Source organism: Lytechinus variegatus, chromosome 11 (assembly GCF_018143015.1).
Source record: "Lytechinus variegatus isolate NC3 chromosome 11, Lvar_3.0, whole genome shotgun sequence".
NCBI lineage: Eukaryota > Metazoa > Echinodermata > Echinoidea > Temnopleuroida > Toxopneustidae > Lytechinus > Lytechinus variegatus.
In genome coordinates, this window is record NC_054750.1 from 1,813,701 (window position 1) to 1,834,588 (window position 20,888).

The 20,888-nt window shown below is 36.1% G+C and overlaps 1 protein-coding gene across 1 annotated transcript; it reads left to right on the forward strand.

Moving 5' to 3' along the window:
- The first annotated feature begins 1,000 nt into the window (after positions 1-1,000).
- On the forward strand, positions 1,001-9,768 carry LOC121424140 (deleted in malignant brain tumors 1 protein-like). The gene is made up of 5 exons (XM_041619738.1): positions 1,001-1,209; positions 4,073-4,119; positions 5,949-6,269; positions 8,403-8,735; positions 9,156-9,768. The coding sequence occupies exons 1-5, from the start codon at positions 1,001-1,003 to the stop codon at positions 9,524-9,526; spliced, it is 1,281 nt and encodes a 426-aa protein (XP_041475672.1). The 3' UTR covers positions 9,527-9,768.
- Positions 9,769-20,888: the final 11,120 nt, after the last annotated feature.

The window sequence follows — 20,888 nt, forward strand, 5'->3', positions numbered from 1 at the left end:
CGAAATCACAGCAAGAGAAAAACGAGCTGCGATTTCGTTTTTGTAGATAAAAAACGGAGTATTGAAATCAGAAATACTTTTGGGCTCTTTCTGATTTCTCATTCTATATTTGTGTTTTTCGGACAATCGCACGGCGAACATCGAAATTGAATTCGGCTCTCTGATTTCTGATTTGCTCTTCGTTCATCAATATTAAAGAGCGCCATCTACGTCAACAAAATGTTTAAAGCGCCATATTTCATAATTGTCTCGATAGAATTAAAAAAAACCACCGTTCCAGCATATAAACTGGCAAGCTATGGGTGTCGATCTGTATTCATGGTTGGGGGCTGTTTTGTTCTCTTGTGAGGGATCTTTTTTATTTTTATTTTTTTTTGGATAGATTTTATTTTATTATTCTTTTAGTTTGGGCGGAGGTTAGTGGCGTAATGAGACTAAAGTTTTCAGGGCAAGACACGCCAAAAGGGCAAATTCAACTTTAAATTAAGAGCGTGAGGGAAGCGAGCGAGCCAAAAATATCTTTTTAATATATAAATCAATTTGTTATGACAGATTTTGTCATGATGTTTAAAACATGTATCAAAATCAGTTGCTAAAGATTCAGAGGCAAGTTTTTAAATAGAGATAGGAACGAAACTAGGTGAAGCATATCAACATCGAATAAATATACAAAGCAAAGAAAAACAGAGAATAGTACATAGGATGCTGCTCATAAATATTGGCAGTTCCATGAAATAGTCAACTTTTTGTACGTTCGACCCCCATTTTTCTCAAGTTTTACTTACTTTAATAAACTGACCGAGTCGTGATTATTTGAGAGTATAAACAGACTGTCATAAGAACAAGAAGTCAGAGACAGAAAATTTCGTGAAGGTCCCACATGTAGGAGGTCGGATGTACATGGAATTGCCTATATATGGACATGATGCCAATCGGACAAAGGATATCAGTAACCCTAGACACATGATTTGACGGTTATCTTCTTCCAACCTCCGGAAGCATGTCCATGTCATATTTGCACTTATCAGCATGGAATGGCAACGGCACTGTTCTGGATAAAGCTCATAAGTACATTGACTTGAATATTGTGTATCAAAAGCCTGCATATGGTTCAGACTCAGATGTTGATGGTTACCTTCTTCCCGATATCACGTCAGCAGACACTGACCAAGATATTGACGGATCTTCCAAGCTTTACATCCACCAAACGTAAAGTGATTCCGAATTACAAAGCAATGTCAACGGGTTTTAGCCAACTGCACAAGTGAAGAAAGTGTTAAAAGAACAATTGAGCGGACAAAAATGGGGATCATGATTACATGGATATCGAATCTGCTCGCCAAGATACCATAGATTACTACTGTTGACCAATACCTCATCCTAAATTCTGGAAACGAGCTTTCTTCAGATGAAGCTCACGTCCAATGGGGTTCCAAGAAGGAATAATTCATATGTTCATGGATATGAAACACAGCTGTACTTTCCGCCACTCATGCCATATATATTGTTGAAATAAATGGAAAGGGGAATCTACTTGTAAAGACGTAAACCATAATTTTGTTCAAAGTGGACTGGAAGAGGGGTAGAGCTACACGAATACATAACCATTTGATTTCGGTACAAATAGCCTGCCAATGACAAGACTGATTATAGATGAATGTGGGTACATGTATACATACTTCACTCACGACTGTACAATCGCAATGTAAGAGACTATTTGAATAACTCTAAGACTATGACATGTTTAAGTTTGAGAATGCGGTCAAGATTATCGGAAGACTGCCAATAGCATGAATAGGAAATCATTTTGAATTTAACTGCGTTCATTTCTACCGTGTGCGGAAAGCTCAGAAAACTACCTTCGACGAAACGATTAAAAAGGGTAATAAATCGAAGGTTATCAACATACCATTTGGAACTGCTGACAGTCCTTCGATATTAGCCAAAAGGACATAAAGGACAAAAGCTTGTAAATATCGATAACTACTGGATCTGGATTGATTAAATGTATCCATAACAATTTCGTGACTAAAGACATTACCAGTTGATAATGCAATTTCACATGTTCTTATAAATTTACTGATAAATAATAAGAGATAGAATTAATCATTCTCTTGGTCGAAACAAAATGAACTGCTATGCTTTAAAATGGATATTGTGTGATTGATCATTTCCTGACCAATGAACATTACAAGTATATAGGTTTATACATTTTCATATGTAGAGATCCTCTTGGTCCAAACGGATAGTCTTCTACAAGTGGTATGAAACTGAAAGTAAGGCCAAGGATGGCTGTTATCGAGGACATAACTTATGAGAGTATAGACTTTTCAATTTTACTTTTATTACAACTGTGACAAGGAAATGGACACAATACAAGTTGGTATATAACTGGTGAAGGAAACAAAACTAAACCAAAGTTATACACTTTAGCGATTCGTTCATTCTGGCAAACACATAACAGCACCTTTGTGAAGAACACAAATAATGTATATTAGAGTGGTAAAATATTATTTTTTTCACTTAATTTTCAGCAATTATACGATATGTTATCAGTAGACGATATATATTATCTATTGTTGACAGATATTCTTTTCTGTTGAAAAACAAAAGTATTTAATAAAAAAAAATGTAACTGTTTGGCCAAATGTGTAAAATCGTTTGATTATCTGTCTTTACATTGCTAGAATTAAAAAGAAATAATGTCTACGTAGCTCGCAATACGCCATGTTCTTAAGCGCAAAACATATTTTTCTGTGAGTCTGTTGTTATTACTGTGGGGAAAAGATATTTCAAGGATAACTTGTGAATATGACACCAGCAAGGACACCGACCTAATGACGAATTTATTTTGGCCAAGTATTGAGGAAAGGGAATATTTTTTCCTATCAGCTCTAATTTTTAAGTGTATCAATGGTCTTGCCCCATCAGGTCCTTGGTCGCCACAATTTTTATAGTAAAAATGTGAGTTCCCTCAATTTAGTTGTACAAAAACCTAAATTAGAATCATTTGATATGCTTGTGCGAAAGTCTGCGACAAACTTCCCATTCATTGCAAAACACTAATTCCTCAAACAGTTTACATGCCTTCAGTATTGTGGAAATAAAGTATTGTAAAGTAAAAAAAAATTCAGGATAGTTCCTCCCCCTAGCTGTTATCTGGCTCCTCCCCGTAAAAAGAACCTACCATAACCCCTATAATATTTATCACATTCCCTTTTTTGTTGCCATAAACATTTACTTCAATGTATTTTATTTTTATCATGTTAACATTAGTATTTATTTTGTACTGATTGTAATTATAATTGTTGAACTGCTACTATTTCTCGAATATTTATCTAAGCTACACTAATTTTCTACGGTTAAACCATGCTTTAACTTACGCTTATGCAACTATATACGTATTTTGTATTTTACAAGAATAGTTTGTGTATAAAAGAATTATATCGTGTCATATTATACATGACCAAAAGGTAAAATATTGTCCCATTCTGATCTAGTTATCCTTTCAGTATATGTTTTTGTTGCTTATATTCCCTGAATTGTATGTTGTTTTGTATCACTGTGTACTTCTTGTATTGAACAAAATATTGGCAATGCCAGTGATGTTCTAATAAATTAAATTCATTTATTCATTCATTCACAAATTATTGGAATTGAATTGCACCATGAGCAAGCTATACATTATTTCGTAATAAAAGAAAGAGATTGATAAACAGAGACATTATGTAGAATAAGAGGATTAAGAGAGAAATAGAGAGATCGCAAATGAGAAGGAAGGGGAGTAAATAAGAGTGAAGAGAATAGGGAAATACAGCACTATTAATCAACAACATTAATAAACATGATACATGTATATAATAAACACTTACGAATTGTCTTTAAAAACAAGGTAGACGATTATCATCAACGCATCGGTGGCATTCGGTGAATTCCCATGATGGGTTGCATCACTGGTGCCTGTATTATTTACGAAAATCTTGGCAAAAGTGAATAAGATAAAGATTTTCCTCAAACAGCAAAGGGTGGTTGTATCACATTTATGAAACAATCTTGGATACACAAATACCAGGGAGAAGATCTATGTACAGAAAGAATCGCGGTACCGAATCAGCTTAGGTGAGTTTTCAGAATGCTATTCTCTGTGCTTTGAAAATTTTATTTATGGCGTTTTGAAAAGAAATTGACTTGTCATCTGCTTCCATGGCTTCCACTAAGTCAGTAGAATCCGGGAAAGATGAAACAAACTTTACCCCATCTGCATGGCATCTCCTTAGACTCAATCATGACAATATACATGTAGAGTACCGAAATGTGTCGTCATGAATTTTAACTTTTTGCATATCAGCGTTTTTGATAACATATTTTGGTAGAGCATGATGAAAAACCTCCTAAACCCAAATTTGGTGGTAATCGGTCTATGGGGTCCAACATATGACCTCATGAATACATAATTAGCCCCATTGCAGTCAATGTATTATTGATCTGGTCTCTAAACATTTAGAATCAGGCCAATAATACATTGGATTCAATGGGGCTAATTATGTATTCATGAGGTCATATTTAAGGCCCCCATGGACCGATTCCCACCATATATTTGTAGTGGGGGGTTTTCATCATGCTCTACCAAAATATGGTATCAAAAACGCTTTTTAAAAAAAGTGACGTCATCACATCAGTTGATCACACCGTTACTTTTATAATATTGAGCTGATTGACGTCTTATCTCATTGGATAAATATCGCATTTGATAGCCCTACGATGGTGTAAATTAAAACCTTACTGTTTTATACAGTGTCCCACAGGGATCAGTAATGGGTCTACTGCCGTTTACGATGTACTAAAAGACAGTATCCGACACAGCATGTATAGATTATCACCTTAATCATAGAGCTCTGTAATAGGTCTATGCCTTAATGTGGTTGACATCCGTTTGGGAGTGAACTTTGTTCCATCTTTCCAGATTCTACTGTTCTACTGACTTAGTGGAAGCCATTTATGAATGACATCGAATAAACTACAATTAAGCAAGGATCAAATTGAGCGATTAGTATTCTTTAAAAGTATAGTGTCCTCTGCTGAAGGGCTTTCCACTAGCCTTAGATAATACCACATAGTTGAAGCTGTCTGTAATGTTGAAGCTTAAAACCCTTGTTTTTTTCAGTGTAATGCAATTTTACAGTAATCTATCTATAACTTGTAAATTATAAAATTATTTTGCTGAAGGAAGAGTGAAGGTCTTGTACGATGGCTCATGGATAACCATTTGTGGTCTTGAAGGTTGGAATCTACTCGATCTAATCTAATGCTCAGGGTCAATGGGGTCCTGGATGCGCTTCGATCTACTAGCTATGGTCAGGGATCTGATATTCTCGCTGTCAACTGCCTTGGAACAGAGGAGACCCTGGCACATTGTCCTGACATCTGGGTCGATTCCTATTGTGGACATGAATGGGATATGCCATATGTTTTTCAGAAGGTATGGCCATCTGATTTTGAGGTCACATATTTTGTACGTTGCATGCTACATATATCACCATGATCACATTGGGGAAAAAAGTTGCGACTCAGAAATCATCTACAAGTTGTAACTTTTTAAATGCTATATGTAACAGATCAAACATTTTTTTTTATTTATTGTTTTATTTCATGGACTATAATTCATTGGAAAGAAATCACAGGCCTTCACCAGAAATTCCTTGTAAGGCCTATAAAAAATACACCATTATTTTGTTCGATCGTCGATCAAGGTACCGAGCTTATTGCAAGTCTGAGCAAAATATGCAGAGTGCCAGAAATAAAAGACTTTTTTTTTATATTGAAAAAGAATGTGCGTTATCGATAATGTCAATGAAATGATGGTTCAGCAGTGTTACTGAGAGGGCTACCCTATTGAAACAAAACGACAAATAAATGAAATAAAATCTAATTCCTTGTTAAATTCCCAGATCCCTTTGAAGTTCGTCTCGTCGGTGGATCTAATGATGCTGAAGGGAGAGTAGAGGTGTTGCATGACGGATCCTGGAGTACTATCTGCGATGATGAATGGGATCTACGAGACGCCAGGGTGGTTTGTAGGATGCTGGAGTTTGGTGGAGCCTTGGAGGCACCGGGATCTGCAAGGTTTGGTCAAGGATCTGGAATAATTGTCCTCGACGACCTCGACTGTATTGGTTCAGAAAACAATCTTGCAGAATGTCCACATCGTGGGACTGGAGTTCATAACTGTGGACACGCCGAAGATGCAGGCGCTATTTGTTACACAGGAGGTAGTTGAGAAACGTAATGTTAAATAATCACTGTTTTTACGGTCATAAGTACATCTTGTTTGCGAGATTTTAAAATACATTTATTAATTAAACTGTTAAAAAGCAGGTTCTCCAAAATGTTTAATGCGATCGTTCAACACCTACTTTGCCAACATTTGGTTTCATTCCATATGGTCTCAGCGGGTATTTAGGCCATTTATTATTTTGTCTAATTTACAGTATTTAGATATGTAAATTGTATATTAAGTATTTGGCCAAGCACCATTCAGTCCATATTGTTAAAATAAATCTTCATAAAGCAAATTTTCTGTTTGACAAAGTAGACGAAACGGAAATTAGATTTTATTTTTCATTTTCAATTTTTGGCGTGTGTGTAAACACCACCATAGAAAAATGACTGACGTATTAAAGACAGACAATGTGGAATTTTCGAAATTGCAGCCGGAAGGAGTCTGCAACGTGGTAAAAATCTATTAAAAGTGCAAGTCAAATCAAAATGGACAGCCGTGAGATTATTGTCGAAAGTTGGTGTACCGGCCAGCAGATTCTGTCTGGAGGAAAAGATACAAATATGTCATTTGTTCAGAGTCCAGGGCGACACTGCTGTTTTGATTCACCGCTTGTCGACCGAGGCTGCTTCGTCATAAAGGGGCTTTTGACAATAGATTCTCTGAGTTCAAGAAAACCTCTGCGTAGTGGTTGCGAAAACTCCCTATTACCAATGTCTTTTTAACAAATTCCTTGGCGATCCTGGTGAATAGCTACAGTAAACATGCTAAGGCAATTGTGTGTCGTTTGATGTTAAGATGTTACTCAAAGCTTCAAAAATCGGGCTTTATCGCTGAGTTATTGATATCTTACATTCCTGATACTCATTTTTCTTCAATAAACAACATCAATGTATGCCTATATAATAAAAAAATGCGATTTATAAACTACTAGTATACACTGCATCTTTAAACTAATTCAAACGATATCCCTTCCGAGTCAATTGCCTTTGGGGGATGTTTTCTTTCTTTTCTAACATTTTGTCTATTTCTTTTCAATAATTGGTTCGGTGCTTTCTCACACCTCCACCACGCGTCACCAAATAGTTTACAAACATACCGGTTTTGAGAAAGTATAGTGGAATTGTTTTTTATCCGAGGTTCGGCAATAACTATTTTAGTAACATTGCCGGACCAACCGAGGATAAAATATTTCTACTACACTTTCGAAAGAAACGCCCGGTATATTTTGTTTTATATTTCTTCCAGAATTATCAAAGTTTGCACGAAAAATATTGGTAATATTGTCCTATTTGGCACATCTCCATGATCTTGAAAAAAATCTAGATCAGCTAAGCTCTAATGAAAGCAAGATTGGCTTATTATTCTAAGGTAGCCGGTTCCTGAATAGACTCCGCGCGGCTAACGTCGGTTCCCTAGCATCAGTCAGGGTTGTTTGGTGTTGAGCGGCGATACGGCTGTACTTGTAAGATTGATCTTCTAATAATTCCACCTACCGGTTGTGAACTAACCTTGCTGAACTAGAATCAAGCAGCCCGAATAATCTGATGACCGAATAATGGCCATCCTTAATGAATTTTATTTTCAGCATACAGATTCATTATAAACAATTGACATTTATTTATCGGAGAGTTTGTAATTCAGCTAGCTTTGCATTTTTAACTGTTGATTCCGATGCTAGCTGCATCAGCGGACCCCTGATAAAGCGTCTGCGCCGTTGCTTCACTAAACTTTCCTTAAGAGGGAGTAAACATAGTGATACTTAAGGGAATTAAACTTATTTTCAGACTAAATTAATTTGAACTATTCAATTTTGGTCTTTATTCATTTCGTTGTTTGGCGTTTATATTTCGATATCTTAGCAACTCCAGTGCATAGGAGTGAAGGCAATTTATGACTATGATGAATATAGCTATAGACACACGGATGCCCATGACCTAAAGATCTCAAAGCTAAATATCTCACTTGTTTAAGTTTTGAGCTATTTTGCCCTTATAGAAACGTTTTTTTTAGATTATATCTTTTGAGTATCGGTATGAATGTGTGATCGATAATATTCTCATAGTTAATCGGAAAATGTGGGCTTATCATTAATTCAACCAGTATCATTCATATTTCCGTGCAGCAAATCCACACCCATTACAAGTTCGCCTTGCCGGTGGGTCTACCGATGTTGAAGGCAGAGTAGAAGTCATGCATGATGGATCCTGGGGTACTGTTTGTGATATCAACTGGGATCTCAGAGATGCCAGGGTGGTTTGTAGGATGCTGGGGTACGATGGAGCCTTGGAGGCACCGAGAACCGCTAGGTTTGGTCAAGGATCTGGTCGAGTCCTTCTAACTGTGGTCGGATGCGATGGAACAGAGGACAACCTAGCTGACTGTGCTCACGCAGGGATTGGAGATTGGAGTTACTGCGGTCATGGCAGGGATGCAGGTGCCGTCTGTTACTCAGGAGGTGTGTTCCCACGAAAAACTCTGAGAACAAAATCTGAGATCTAACAAAAAATACTTTGAAATATTTCTATTCTGTTCGTTCTATTTTTAATTTCTCTTTGTGACTTTATTCTTTAAAATGTACGAGTCGTCTTTAAAAGAGAATGAAAAGGGGGATAGGTAAGGGAATTAAAATTTCTTTTAGACAAAATTTATTCAACGCCAAATTTCTCATTAAAATGGCTCTGATTTTGTTTAAGATTGCAGCTATTTTGCCCTTATAAAGTTTAGTTTAAAAAATGTTTTTTTGATGATTATCTTTTGAGTAATAAAAATTTTGTGATTGATAATATTCTCATAGGAGATTAGAAAATGTGGGCTTATTATTAATTCAACCAGTATCATTCGTATTTCCGTGCAGCAAATCCACACCCATTACAAGTTCGCCTTGCCGGTGGGTCTACCGATGTTGAAGGCAGAGTAGAGATCATGCATGATGGATCCTGGGGTACTGTTTGTGATACCAGCTGGGATCTCAGAGACGCCAGGGTGGTTTGTAGGATGCTTGGGTTTGATGGAGCCTTGGATGCACCGAGATCTGCAATGTTTGGTCAAGGATCTGGTCGCGTTCTGTTAATGTATGTCAACTGTGAAGGAACTGAAGACAATCTAGCAGACTGTGCTCATGCAGGAATAGATCGTTACCCATGTAGCCATTCAAGAGATGCAGGAGCCATTTGTTATTCTGAAGGTAGTGGTAGACTTTGTTTACTTTTAATTAATTACCTCTCCATTAAAACAATTTGTTTGTAACAGACACCAAAAGATCTTTGAACTGAAATGGTACTAATATATCATATCATTATCATTTCTAATTGAACGTGGCTCTAGAAATGGTATTGATTAATTCGTTAATAAGTGAGTAATACCAACATATTTCAACTCTTTCTAGATTTGGACTGTTATCTTTATTTACCTCCATAAAAACGAGAACTTGTTTGATTGTTCTTAATATGTATTATTATTATTATTATTTGTTTGGCGTCACCTGTGCCTGGGAGGCGAAAAGCGAACTGAATCACTGTGACCCGCAGGTCTCTCCTCCCGATATAACTGATTGGGGGGAATGCAGGTGGACCACTACACCGGGGTTTCCCCCTACTCTTATACGAATAGTGCAATGGGTTCTTAACGTGCAAAGGTGGTGACTCTCCTCTACACGGGGCCTCCATTTAACGTCCTATCCGAGGGACGGAGTGTTTTCCATTGTAACATAGCCTGCATCTATGAAACATGGGAGAGACGTTTACACACAACGCACTGGCTTCAGTCATCCGCCCGGGGTGGACTCGAACCCACGATCTTTGGTTCGACGGGCAGACGCGTTACCGACTGAGCCAACACCGCTCTCTACTTATGTATATTAATGTATATTAACTTACATATGTAAGTTCACTTTCCCCATATGCCTTTGAACAATGTAAGGTGTTTACGTCAATGTCTACTTCAACGCTTTATATTTTGAAACACATTTTTTCATTCCTTCTATTCCTTCATCTTATATCATTTCCATCTACCTTGCCAGTAAAAAACTGTTTTGACGACTATTTACGCCCAATTTAACTCACGAGCCAAGCCAAACCATTTAATTCATGATTTACCTGTAGTCAATTTATTGATGATTAATGTAAGGCTACCAGTTTCAAATTAAATTTCCCCTAAAAATTGTATGTGGTAAGTATGATTTGTCAGCTCCACAGATACATTGTACGCCTGATAAAAATTATCTTTTGTTATTTTTCTCTATGATTTGAAAAATGGCAAAAAGAAGCTGCTGAAAATTGCTTTGAAACTGCTTTGATTTGAAAAATGTTAGTTTAAAAACAGTATTTTATATACTTGTAATATCCTACTTTTTCTTCATGTTTCGCCAAACATCTATAAATGTTTTTTTCTTCTTCTTCCAGTTCTTACTAGTACTTCTAATTTCGAGACGGATCTGTGGACTTTGGTCCCAAGTACAGAACCAGAAGGGCTCACAACCGATATGGATAACACTTCCCTGAACAGAAATCCTAACAAACTTGAAAATTTTAATCTCGATGAGCCTATAAATCTACCATCAAATAATGTCCATGGCGAACTTTTCCTGTGGCTCGTAATTTGCATTCCAGTCTCGAGTTTCATGGTTTTAGCAGCCTTTGTATTTGGCCTATGTCAAAGGCGGATGAAACGAGCGAAACAGAGTTCTGAAACTAGCACATACATGGATTTGATGCATTCAAATACTGTTGCCCGTCAGGACTTAACTTATCAAGATCTGAGTTCTCCGCCAAAATTACCAGAACGCTGGTCAGCCGTAATTTCTCAACATAACAAATCACAAATAGCCTCAGCAGAATATGAAAGTCCGACCGACGTCAGTCATGAATACACGGACCTAAACACCATTTTCGAGAAAAAATCAGTTTCTCATGACAATTTTAATGATGATTATCTTTCAAAAACTGCTAAAGATTCAGAGCCAAGGGTTTATATGGAGATAGGAAAGAAAACAGGTGAAGCATATTATGAAAATCGAATAAGGGTACAAAGAAAAACAGAGAAGAGTACACAGGATACTGCTCACAAATATATGGACATGAGGCCAATCGAACAAAGGATCTCAAAAACTGAAGACACAGTGTCTGACGATTATCATGTACCAACCCCTGCAAGCATGTCCATGTCATGTTTGCACTTATCAGAAGGAACACCTCTCTATGATGTGGCAGAAAATGGCAACATAACTGTTCACGATAAAGCTCACAAGTACATGGACATGAATATTGTGTATCAAAAGCCTGCATATGGCTCAGGCGTAGATTTTGACGGTTACCTTCTTCCCGATATCACGTCAGCAAACACCGACCAAGATATTGAAGGATATCTTCTCCCAAGCTTTACATCCACCAAACGTTAAGGGATTCCGAATCACCCAAGCAAATTCAACAGGTCAGGCCAACAGCAGAAGTGAAGTAATTGTTAAAGGGGTATTGCAATTCAGCGGACAAAATTGGAATCATGATTACATGTACATGGCTATCGAATCTGCTAGCCAAAGATTTCTAGATACCAAAGATTCCTAGTCTTGACGAATACCTTATCTAAAGTTCTGGAAACGAACTTTCAGATACAGCTAACGTCCAATGGGGTGACATTTATTTTATAGCAAGTGTCGGCAAATAAACCAATTACCATGAATAATACTGGAATGCGTCCCAAGAAGGAATGATTCATAAGTGCATGGACATCGAACACATCTTATTCTCCCGTCTCCAGACACGCTAAGGAATTTGTGAAGATGCTTTGAGCTGGTTTCAATCTTATGTCCAAAATAGGAGACATTCTGTTTTGATTGGAGAATCAAATTCACGTACCTGCTATACCAGTCATGGAGTACCTCAAGGCTCAGTTGTCGGACTTTTGGCCTTTAGTTTATACGCTGCTCCTCTTTAGGATGTTATCACTCACCATAACATAAGCTGCATGATGTATGCTGATGATACGCAGATGTACATAGTCCTAAAAAAACAGTAAGCAGCAAGATGCCACTACCAGACTACAGTGGTGTGTCCGAGATGTGATTTTTGGTCAACTGATAATGGACTGAAACGTAATTGAAATAGAACTGCAGTGCTTCATCTCAATAGTAAATTTAGAAATAGTAGACAGATAGAAGGAATAGAACTTGAGGATATCCATCTTGGTGCACAACTGGATAGAAAACTAAGTATGAAAGCTCAAATTAAATATTTTATGTAAAACTAGTTCGTTTGCCTTACATACATGTAACATTGGGAAAATTCGCAAGTTTCTAACAACAGAAGCCACAAAGAAATTGGTTCACGCTCTCCCTGATAATCAAATTCATAAACTTCAAAGGATCCAAAACTCGGCAGCGAGACTCATAACAAGATCGAGGCGCAGCGTACACATAACACCCATACTACAGGAATTACACTGGCTTCCTGTAAAATCCCGTATCGATACAAGACATTACTCCTAAAATACCAATACTTACAAGGTCATTCATTTCATTTCATTTCATTTTATTTCCACAAATCAATCAAAATACAAAGAAAAACATACAACTCATTCCGAAATAGTATGCATAATTACAATATAAAAGCAGATTCTAAGTGGATGGACCTAAAGTAAAGCAAAAGCTTGTTGTGGATAGGCCCTTAACAAATAATTTATGTGTAATCATTGATAGCTACAAATAATTATAGAAAAAATAGAGCTGAGCTCGGAGAAAGTTACAGAAACTGGACAAGGACGAAAACAGAGAACGTTACAAAGAACAGGGGCACACAGATTACTAGACAAGACAAGGAGGACAAAACAAGACATAAAAGAAAGAAAGAAGGAAAGAAGACCCGTCTATTATATTGCTGTTCATTATTGCGTCGTTAAAGCATGACGTAAAATATTTGACAGAATTGATCGTACATATGCCAGTGGAATAGTAGACGGGTCCTTTGTAAGGGTATCTGCAGCTGTAAATATGAATACATGTAATTAATTACAATGGTAAACATACGGACATAGTGAGGGGATAGAGCACCTGGCAGACGAGGAAAAGAAAAACAAAACTTAATAGTTGCTAGGAGAGAAAAAGTATCAAAGGACCGAAGCAAAACTTAAAAGAGCTATGTGGTTTTAAAGAGTTTCCCTGGCTACCAGGTGCCCAATCCACTCTCTGACCGTCTTAAAAGTAATACGCAATTGAGTACAAGTAGATAAATATATATTGTGTATTTAAAGCTTACAGTTGGGTTCTACGAGGAGTAATCTTTTCTCAAAAGAGACGTTTTCAATTTTCTTTTAAATGCAGTTAAGCTAACAGATCTTTTTATATCGATATTGAGTGAATTCCAATATTTGGGACCTGAATAAATAATAGTATTGTGGGCAAATTTTGTTCTGGTTTTTGGAAGATGAAATGAAAATGCTTGGCGTGTTGGATAGTCATGCAACTGGTTGTTTTTTATGAACATATAGTTAAGTGCCGGAGGCAAGTCATTATTATCCAGTTGAAACATAAAAGAACCCAACTGCAGAAGGAAAATATCAGAAACTCTTAAAACACCCTTTTCTAAAAAGAGAGGACCTGTATGAGCCCGTATATGGGCATTGGAGATTATACGAATTGCTCTCTTTTGAATAACCAAAATTTTATCAAGTTGAAGCTTACTAGAATTTCCCCAGGCAAGAATACCATAGTTTAAATACGGAAGTAATAAAGTGGAATATAACATTTGCATAATATTGAGTGGAAACATTGATTTAAGTTTATACATTATACCAGTATTTCTAGATAAAATTGAGCAAATGTGGTTTGTATGAATTTTCCAGGTCATTTTGTCATCAATAAAAAGTCCCAAGAACTTAGTTGATTTTACCCCACTGATCTGGACACCATTCAATAAAATATTGTCAGGTAAACTTGTAAGAGAGTTACTAAATAACATAAAATTTGTTTTATCAAGATTTAGAGAGAGCCTATTGGCAAATATCCATTCACAAATACTTTTCAACTCGGTGTTAAAAATATCTACGAGCGTTTGAGGGTTTTTAGGTGAGAAAAATATACCAGAATCATCAGCATATAGAATAAAAGACAAAAGTGGAGATGAATATTGAAAATCATTTACATATATGATATAAATCAGGGGGCCAAGGATACTCCCTTGAGGAATACCGCAAGTAATTGGTTGGCGTTTAGATTCTACTCCATTCAATGAGACAAATTGTTTTCTGTTTGTAAGATAACTTTTGAACCACTCCAAGGCCTTCCCCCTTACACCATAATGATGTAGTTTATAAAAAAGAATACTATGATCAATGGTATCGAAGGCCTTGGAGAAGTCCAAAAATAATCCGATTGTATGGCAATGTTTGTCAATAGCAGATGAAATTTTGTTAATAAAATGAAGAATTGCATGTGAAGTTGTGTGTTTTTCTCGAAATCCAAATTGATTATCAGATAAAATTTCATAGCGTATGAAAAAATCTATTGTACGTTTATATACCAGTCTTTCTAAAATTTTTGAAAAAGCAGTTAGGAGAGAAATTGGTCTATAATTATGACACTCAAGTGGATCTCCTTTCTTAAAGATAGGTATCACCTTCGCAATCTTCATTTTATCTGGTACGATACCTTGTAAAATTGACATGTTGAATAAATGATTTAACGGTACAATGATTTCACCGATAATGGTTTAATCAGTTCGTTCGTAAGATTATCAAAGCCAGGGCTTTTCTTATTTTTCAAATTATGAACAATATCAGTTATTTCTTTCTCGTCGATGGGCAACATAAACATTGAAAATGGATTAAAGCCTGGCATAAAATCATGAAACGACCTTTGTGCATTCGGAACAGATTGTGCTAGATTTGAACCTACAGAGGACAAAAAATCGTTGAATGTTTCGGCAATACATTGTTTATCTTCAATAATCGTTCCACAATGCTTGATTTTTGATAAATTACAAGAGTTCGAGGAGCTGGGATTAAGTACCTTCTTTATAGTTTTCCATGTTCCTTTTATATCGGAATTGCAATTAACAAATTGAGCACAATAATACTCTTTCTTTACATGACGAATTAAACTGGTAAGCGTATTTCTGTACCTCGTGTATTTTATACGATTTTTATGTGTTGGATTAGATTTATATTTATAGAATAACCTATTTTTTCTATTTATTGACTTTAACAATGACAAGCTGACCCAAGGCATGCGGGGAGTTCTTTTGTAATTTGAATTTGTGCGTTTGATTAATGGAAAATTATTCTCATATGACAACATGAGTGTATTCATAAATTTTTCATAAGACTCATTTACATCCTCTTCGGTTTAAACTTCTGACCAGTCAACAGTGGATAAGCTATTCTTGAATCGATTTGTATTTTCTGGAGTGATTTTACGAAAAAAATACTCATTTTGCCTATTTTCATTTAATAAAGATAAGAGAGCAAATATTGAAAAGTGGTCAGAAAAGTCTGTAAGAATAATTCGTCATTCTATCTCACAGAACTCATTGAACAGTAGGCCTATGTACCACAAAGAAAATAAAGTTCAAAGAACAAATCTTTCCGAATAGTTCTCTAAATTAATACTCAGTTCTACGGCGCTCGTTCATTCAAAATATACTCTGCTGAACTTTGAAACAAATTACCCGATATTATTAAACAAGCTAATTATGCAGAATCCTTAAAGTTTCCCTTGAAGACATTCCTTTTTATGAAATAAGATATATATTAACCTATTAATTGATTATATGTGTGCTCCTCTGTAAACAGGCTTTTTTTTCTCTCCATTCCTTCGATTCTTCTTTCTAAATCGCATAGAGACATGATTAAATCATCATTATATGCGCTACATGTATGTAAGCAATGTTTATTATTATTATTTCCGCTACTCATGCCAGTCAAACATATTGCTGTACACACGCGTTGCCAAATTGTTTCCAAGCACCCCCTAAACGAGTGTTTTCTGTGTGCAAAATAAACCCCTAAACAAGTTTTTATCGTGGGCTTTATTTACACATTTCGGCCCCTAAACAAGTTGTCGCCAGAATATAACCCAGGGGAAAGGGCTCGGGGGAAAAATACCCTAAACACGTTTGGGTAGTCTTAAAAAAAGCTTTGGAAAAAACATACCCTAAATGCGTTTGAACCTGCGATTGACCAGTCTTTCAAAACTACCCCTTAAAAAAACTGTGTTTTTTAGACCCTTAACGAGTGCACGCGCGGCCCGCGTCCAAAACTGGAAAGCACCCCTTCAACCCTAAATAGACTGGGCTATTTCGATGCCTAAGAAGACGGGGGAGGGGCGATTCATCCCCCTCCGCCGTCGATCGCGCGATCACGACGAAACTTGGCAAGGGCGTTACCCATGGTATAATATACACAAATACAAGATCAAATTCTTCGAAATATCTTATTAGTAATTAATTATGGTAATTTATGCATAAAATCAAAAGTTTGCTTTGATTAACTAGATAATAAATGCTAATTTTTGGTACACAGACACTTTACATGAATCTGATCAAATGTACTAAAAAAATCAAAATCATATTTATTTTTTTATGTATTTTATTGTTTTCCAAAATTCTTATGTATTTCTATGTTTTTTGACTTTCTGTTTTTATTGCTTTTCCAATGGAAATTGTCGGCGACTTTATTTTGAACATAAATAAGATGAAATTAAATGATTTCAATCTGTAAAAAAAGGAAAAACAATGATACATTTATGGATTTGGGCAAAAAACACTATTTGCATTGGATTTGTACGCAAATTCACAATTTTGTGTAATTTTGGATCTGCATGCACTTACAAAATGTCGGGGTCGCAAATTCGGTCTCAAAAGTTGCGCGAGACTTGAATGTAAAAAGTAAGTTATTAGAACATATTTATCCAGGTACAAAAGATCAGCATAAAACTGTTTTTCATCAATGACCTGATGAAAGCATAAAGAACAACGAAAACCATCATAACATACATGAAAATAAACTTTGTGTAAAGATAATAATGCTTGGTATTAAACATAAATAAAAAAGAAAGTATTTTCACTTAAATGATAATATGAATAAAACTGAAATATTTAAGGTATCAAAAGGGAACAGTTACTAATTATGAAATTACTAATTGTGTAATTTATTCACCGATAAAAAAATACTGAAATAATTTCCTCACAAAAAATACTTAGATAACTTTTCTTACAATTACTCTAATCAAACAGTCATGACAAGCGTAACGTGGTTATAATATTCGAATTATGCAATTATGTTGTTAATTCACAGACCCCTCATCACGAACGTTTTCCCGTAGATTGTTCCCAGACCCTGTAAACTATATACGGCATTATTTAGGAGCAATCCCGCAAGTTAAGATATAGTTTTATTGTCATTACACTATACAAGACGCACACTCTTACACAAACACAAAAACAAGAAAAGTAATTTTTCATTGCCAAGCAGGTTAACTTTACGAGCATTTTAATAAGGATGAAGTATGACAGGAACCTAGACTATACGCGAGGCTCAAGCGTGCACCCCAACCACACGCTGCGGGTCTGCGCAGGCGCGGGGGCGAGTGAAAGGTGCAACTGTGCTCGATTACCGTAAGGAAAAGATATCTATATTATCAAGGACTAGTTTAAAATATGAGACCAGCAATGGCACCGACCAATAATGATGAATTATTTTTGATAAGGTTTTAGAGATTGATTAATTACGAGATTATTTATTACAATCTTACCAACTTTATAAAAACCAAATCAACTTTTAGTCGAAGCCATGGAAGACGTTCATTTATAAATGACATCGAATAAACTAAAATTAAACCAAGATCAAATTGTAGTATTGATTTAAAAGTCTAGTGTCCTCTGTTGAAGGACTTTTCTTACACTAGCCTTAGATAACACCACAGAGTTGAACCTGTCTTTAATGTTGGAACCCTTTGTAAATTCCATGCTTCTGAATTGACAAGTTTCAAATGTCAGGAATATTCTCAAATACGTAATCTAAGCCAAATCGAGAAATAAAGAGAGCTGCTTATATTTTTGCTTTTCTGGTTCTGTCATACCTTGACTATTATGAAATTCTTCCTTATGGTACAGGTGTTAATTAAAGAACAGACATCGTCTTCAATGCTCCAGAATCATCCTGAATGTCTTATCTTTCGTCAGTCTAAGAACACATAGACTTTACTTGACACTCATCAATGGCTGGCTCCCTGTACAACATAGTCAATTGTTCCAAATTCCAAGAGTCCAGTTGTAATGTATATTCAAACGCCAGTAAACCATTTTCCACGATTACGAGCCAATGATGACAAGTAAGCTTTGTTTAAAAGCTACTGGTTAAAAAAACGGAACAATCTACCCAACTATGTATCAACCAATTACACTTGGGGTATTCAAGTCTGGTCTAACAACGTCAGTCTAAGAACACATAGACTTTACTTGATACTCATCAATGGCTGGCTCCCTGTACAATATAGTCTATTGTTCCAAATTCCAAGAGTCCAGTTGTAATGTATATTCAAACGCCAGTAAAGCATATCCAAAGATTTCGAGCCAATGATGACAAGCAAAATTCAAAAGTTGCAAAATGACGTGGTGATGAATTTCTCAGCGGTTTTTTTTGTTTTCACGCACCTCAACATCAACATTAGCATTGAATCAAACACACCTCTGCACAAGCAAACACATAACAAATAAACACACATGCGTGGGTCCCGGGGGGCCACTTCCATTCACGAGTGGATACCATGCGCGACCATGGGGTCTCGAAAAGCACCCTAAACACGTAATTTCCATATTCTGAAAATGCACCCCTTAACAAGAATTGGCGTGTGAAACCCTACCCTTAACAAGTTTTGGAAACAAAACGATATACTCTTGGCAAATATTCCCTGAAATGAACCCCTAAACAAGTACAGGAATGTTTTATTGTTACGGGTCCTTCGGTCGTCGGCTTTACCTTATTTGGTTTAGTACGACCCCATCTTCTACACCTCGCGCAAATCGGACTCTAAACACGAAGTGTTGGTGCAAAAAGGACATCCTTTATAAAACATTTGAATTTTGTTTTATCATCCCCGCAAATTCGACCCTAAACACGTAATTTTCCTAGCGAAATAGATACCCTTTATTCTTCATTTTTATGTTTTTGACACCCTTATCACGTTACGTACGTAACGCGCCCTATCGTGAAAAAGACATCCTTTTTACGTGTTTTTTTGGTCGCGCATGGTATCCACTCGTCAATGTAAGTGGCCCCTCCGGGGCGTGGGTATTTCAAACCACGACTCAAACCATACATAAACCAAAACAAAACATAAAAAATGAAGCAGTACAGGGGGTTGATTTGAATGGTAGTCATCTGTATTGACACAGACAAAAGAATGATTTTCTGTATTGACCCTTCATCATGTTCATGACTACTTCTACTCATTTTGCGGCTTTTCAATTCAGACCTCATTCAACACTTTTAAATCCTACCCTTTTCGTAATGACATGATCATAACAGGCATGATATCATTTTAAAGAGAATTTAAAGGGGAATGAACCTTTTGGAACAAATAGGCTTGTGTAAAAACAGAAAAATCAAAGAATAAGAATAAAGAAAGTTTGAGAAAAATCGGACAAATAATGAGAAAGTTATGAGCATTTGAATATTGCAATCACTAATGCTATGGAGATCCTCCCATTGGCAATGCGACAAGGATGTGTGATGTCACTCATGAACAACTTTCCCTTTGGTGGACTATAAAATACCCTCAAAATGTCTCTTTTTGCTTTTTCTTATGATGATACAAACTCTTTATCCATGATGTATTCTTAAAAAATATGTATTACATGCCCTCATGTAGAAAGAACACATGATCTATGGATATATGTGATAAAAGAGGCAATTCAAGTGAAATATATACTAAGGTAATGGGGAGAGTTGTTCACAAGTGACATCACACATCTTTGTCGCATTGCCAATTTGCTATCTCCATAGCAATAGTGATCGCAATATTCAAATGCTCAGAACTTTCTCATTATTTGTCCGATTTTTCTCAAACTTTTGTTGATCTGTTTCTTTGATTTTTCTGTTTTCACACAAGCTATCTTGTTCCAATGGTTTCATTTTCCTTTAATGATCTTTGGAATGATGCAAAATATGCATTGTGTAAAATTGGGAGTCGGGAGAAATCTATGGCCAAACCAAGATTTCCAAACTTTTTTGAGGGGTTTATAACAAGAAAGCCAAGGCAGTTAACGAATCACGATCAGTGTAATATATTCAACATGACTCATTCGACCCCTAGATCGCATTGACCTTAAATCCTAATGAACACACATGTGGTATTCCGAGTGATCATTTGTATCAAGTTTAAATACTGCTGAACTTCGTTCATGCGAGACGAAAATACGTGAGTACAAATGAGGTGAAACTATAACCTTAAGGCCAACTTCATCGTGTTGCCAGTACCGCTTTAAAAAAAACATTATAAACTCTTTGCATAACACAGTGAAATATAGGAAAACTAAACATATAACTTACAATGTTGGAAAATCACTCCTTAAATCTCGAGTCTCGAGAACAGCTGTAATCTTTCTGCACAACTACATTG